At 40.1% G+C, this 4,661-nt stretch overlaps 1 protein-coding gene across 1 annotated transcript; it reads left to right on the top strand.

Moving 5' to 3' along the window:
* Positions 1-350: 350 nt before the first annotated feature.
* Positions 351-4,368, top strand: LOC107662522 (gastrula zinc finger protein XlCGF28.1-like). The gene is made up of 3 exons (XM_016452581.1): positions 351-701; positions 2,336-2,607; positions 3,445-4,368. The coding sequence occupies exons 1-3, from the start codon at positions 617-619 to the stop codon at positions 4,264-4,266; spliced, it is 1,179 nt and encodes a 392-aa protein (XP_016308067.1). The 5' UTR covers positions 351-616; the 3' UTR covers positions 4,267-4,368.
* Positions 4,369-4,661: the final 293 nt, after the last annotated feature.

Genomic DNA, 4,661 nt, shown 5'->3' with positions numbered 1-4,661 from the left:
AGTAGCGTTTGTAGTTTGTCATTTCTCCGATCACAAATGCAGACATGGTTTTATGTTTACGTGGCGCGATGCGATGCAACGCAACCTTTTTTTTTTTTTAACCTTAAACTGCATAAACACATTTCATTACCCCAAATACACAAAATAATGTTCTTTTTAGCAACATCACATGACCCCTTTAAGATTTTCTTTACAGAAAGTGCAGTTCGTTTAGAATCGATACTTTAGCCGGAAGTCTTTTATTTTGCCCCGCGGAACAGCTGTGACGTCATGACGCCGGCGCCGGGACTCCTCCCTCTGCTGTTATTCGGCAGAGGAGAAGGGTTTGTTTCGAGCCCTCCAGAGTTTAAGGTGTGTAAAGCGTTCAGTACGGTTTGAAGTTGTTTTAAACAGATGTATTCCACATGGTTCTATTACTAAGATCATTTCGCGTTGGTTGTTAATGTGAAATGAATGCTTTGTGTGCTGACAGCCGGTCTCTCGTAAATGTGCGAGTGTTGTTTCGGTGTGAAGCGCGTGATTAGCTTTGCTCTCTATTTCTTTCTATAAACTATTCCAGTCATCTTAAACGTGACACAGAACTCTTCGAGAAAAGTAGAAGAGAAATCTTCATGCCATGGAGTTTATTAAAGACGAGCCTGAAGACTCGACCGATCCAGAGCCCTGCAGAGTGAAAGATGAAGAAACTGAGGAACACATAGGTTGGTATTCAAAACAATTCCATTAAATTTGGTTATTACTTATCATAATGTGTCTTAGAAAAAAAAAAATGTATATTTGTTTAAATTAGGGTTGGATGATATGGCAAAAAAACAAACAAATTCTCAGTATTTTGCGATTATATATGTATTTTCTATGCTTTCTGTATATATATATATATATATATATATATATATCCTGCCCAATGTTGTCCAATGACACAATGTTCATATTAAAGGCAGTAAAATAAACAAAGTGAATGTAACCATGTAGGCAATGCTATATATTATGTGCAGAAAAAGGTTTAAAATCACATTGCATTCTAACATTGTAAGATTACAGTCTAAAAACAAAAATAATCCATTTTACTAAACAAAAATTCTATTCACTAAAAAAATAAAATAAAACAAAAGCACAGACTAATTGTATTAGGCTATTTTGATTACCCCAGTACAGTCACTTTATGATCAGTGCTATTATAAAAATACACTTGTAGGTTTAAACTTCTACATATGGCACATTTATTGTGTAAGTACAAATATTTTAGGAAAACGTATATTTTAGTCACAATTACTGCGCTCTGTCTGTGCTCGTTCACTGAAGTCTGTGAAGTTTAGCGGAGAATCGCATGCAGAAGGCTCATGCACTCCTGACAGCAAAATAGAAATATTTCCCAATATTTCTAACATTTACAGATGGAGAATATACCAGTGAAATCTAAGTTATGCACTGAGGAAAACAGCACACCAAACACATTAAACTGCACAAGGCTGTTTGTCAGAGCATCTGACGGGGCGAGACGCTTTAAACTATACGTGTTAACTATATCTTACCAGTCATTTTAAAGCCCTTAATATAAAGCATGTCTCATGTTTAGGATAGGGTTGTGACGGTGAGGAAATTTTGCCACCGGTTAATCGACGTGTGACAACACCGGTAATACCGGTATCACCGCGGAGGTTTTCCCTCTTTTCCTCGCTTTCCTTCGCTTCTAAATAGCTTGTAAAAGTGCCGTGCGCATTTTACTTTCACTTTCACGCCTCACTCTTCTTGTCAGTCTCGCCTCACTCTTCTTGTCAGTCTCGCCTCACTCTTCTTGTCAGTCTCGCCTCACTCTTCTTGTCTGTCTCGCCTCACTCTTCTTGTTTGTCTCACCTCACTCTTCTTGTCTGTCAGCTCGAGAAATGAAATGAAAGCTCCGAGAAATGAAATCTGATCTGTGATGCGACTGTCGTTCGGCACGCTGCATTGAGCAGCCGCGTTCAGTTTTTAATTGTAGTGTCTGTTCTTTTACTGAACTAAATTATTTTTATTACTATAAAAAATCTAAATGACGGTGGGGTCGGTGCCGCGGTGGGCAAGTGACGTAACTGGTGTTGCGGCTTAACAACGGTATCACCGTCAGCACCGTTTATCGCGGCAAGCCTAGTTTAGGACAAATTGGATTTGAAGTGTAGAAGAATTGATGTTGATCATGACAGAATGAACTTTTAGCACACTAAACATCCCATTAAAAAACACAAAAAAAACTAAAGTTACTTGATGTGTTTTGCTATCTATTTTTAATTTGGGCTTGACTTTTTGACATTTTTTAATTTCCCCTTTCTGATTTTTGTCAATTTATCATTAATTGTAGGCCTGATAGAAGTGAAAGAGGAGAGGCAAGAACTGAATGAAGTTGAGGACAACCACTATTTCCAGACACCTGAAAATTTGATAGCTGAAGAAAAACCTTTAATTGATTATCAGTCTGAAAATCTTTCACAAACAAGACGCCTTAAAGATCACATTAAAAGTCATACCAGAAAGAGACCTTTCACATGCCATCAGTGTGGAAAGAGTTTCAAACATAAAGGACGCCTTACTGTTCACGCAAGAATTCACACCGGAGAGAAGCCTTTTACGTGCCTTCAGTGTGGAAAAAGTTTCACAAATAAGGAAAACCTCAAGTGTCACATGAAAACCCACACTGGAGAGAAGCTTTTCTCGTGTTATGAGTGTGGAATGAGTTTCACTAGCAAATTAACTCATCAGAATCACGTAAAAACTCACTCTGGAGAGAGGCCTTTCCCGTGCCATCAGTGTGAAAAGAGCTTCAATCATAAAGGACACCTTAATATTCACACGAGGAGTCACACTGGAGAAAAGCCGTTTGTGTGTCCTCAGTGTGGAAAGAGGTTTATTCATAGAGGACATCTTAACGATCACTTGAGGATTCACACCGGAGAGAAGCCTTTCGCATGCACTCACTGTGGAAAGTGTTTCACACATCAAGCAAGTCTCTCGTGGCACATGAGAACTCACACTGAAGAAACTCTTAAGCGTCACATGAGAATGCATCCTGACGAAAATCCGTTCACATGCCATCAGTGTGGAAAGAGTTTCCTTCATAAAGGACACCTTAATGATCACTTAAGAGTTCACACCGGCGAAAAACCATTCACATGCCCTCACTGTGGAAAGAGTTTCAGTCATAAAGCATACTTTCATGTTCACTTAAGGATTCACACCGGAGAGAAGCCCTTCGTGTGTCCTCAGTGTGGAAAGAGGTTTATTCATAGAGGACATCTTAACGATCACTTAAGGATTCACACCGGAGAGAAGCCTTTTACATGCATTCACTGTGGAAAGTGTTTCACACATCAAGCAAGTCTCTCGTGGCACATGAGAACTCACACTGAAGAAACTCTTAAGCGTCGCACGAGAATGCATCCTGACGAGAATCCGTTCACATGCCATCAATGTGGAAAGAGTTTCCTTCATAAAGGACACCTTAATGATCACTTAAGGATTCACACCGGAGAGAAGCCTTACGCGTGCCAACAGTGTGGAAAGAGCTTCACACATAAAGGAAGCCTGAAGTGGCATTTGAGAACTCACACTGAAGGACTTTACACTTGCAATGAGTGCGGGAAGAGTTTCGTGTATAAAAGGAAACTTCAGATTCACAGAAGAATTCACACCGAAGAGAACCCTTTAACTTGCCTCCAGTGTGGAAAAACATTCACATGTAACAAAACGTTTAAGTGTCACATGAAAACTCACTCTAACGACAATCCATACTCATGCAATCAATGTGGAAAGTGTTTCAATCAAAGAGGACACCTGAATGATCACATGAGAACTCACACCGGAGAGAAGCCGTTCACATGCCATCAAAGCGGACGGAGTTTCATTCAAAAAGCGCACCTTAATGATCATGTAAGAATTCACATTGTAGACAGGCCATTCACATGCCATCAATGTGGAAAGAATTTCATTCATAGAGGACACCTTAATGATCACCTGAGAATCCACACCGGAGAGAAGCCTTACGCGTGCCAACAGTGCGGAAAGCGTTTCACACATAAAGGAAGCCTTACGTGGCACACGAGAACTCACAATGAGGAGGAAGTTTTCACATGCCACCTAAGTGAGGAGAAATTTACAAATAATGTAGACGTTGAGAGTCCGATAAGAATTTGCTCTAGAGAGAAGCCTTACACGTGTCCTTTGTGTGAAAAGAGTTTCAGTCGTCAAGCAATCCTTCAGAGTCACGTAGAAACTCACTTTGAAGAGAGTCCTTAAAGGCGCTGTAGGTACTAAAGCATAACAATACCATAATATGTAGGACGGGGACAATAAATCGATGCATCGAGAAATGATTCTGCATCGATTCTGAGATTTTCCGAAGGCATCGCGATTCTCTCTCGAATCGATTCTGAGCTTAGTTTTTAACAGCAGATGGCGCTGCGTGCTTTAGAAATTGCCGAATTCTGCTTGCTTCCAGTTTCTTACACACGCACCACTTGAACCTAAAATAATCATTCATAAAGTTCGTAAAGGTTGAAGCGAATTACAAGGATGTTCACAGTGGGCTGTGTTTACATTAACCTCGCATCATAAAAGCCGATGTGCAAGTACATTTAAACACTTACATTACTCAGCCGAACGCACAACTGCTCTTCTTCGTGAGCATTTGA

The sequence above is a fragment of the Sinocyclocheilus anshuiensis genome, unplaced genomic scaffold (assembly GCF_001515605.1).
Source record: "Sinocyclocheilus anshuiensis isolate Anshui unplaced genomic scaffold, SAMN03320099.WGS_v1.1 scaffold1152, whole genome shotgun sequence".
In the NCBI taxonomy this organism is placed as follows: Eukaryota; Metazoa; Chordata; class Actinopteri; order Cypriniformes; family Cyprinidae; genus Sinocyclocheilus; species Sinocyclocheilus anshuiensis.
The sequence above is the reverse complement of the archived record's forward strand: the minus strand, read 5'-3'. Positions and strand labels throughout refer to the sequence as shown.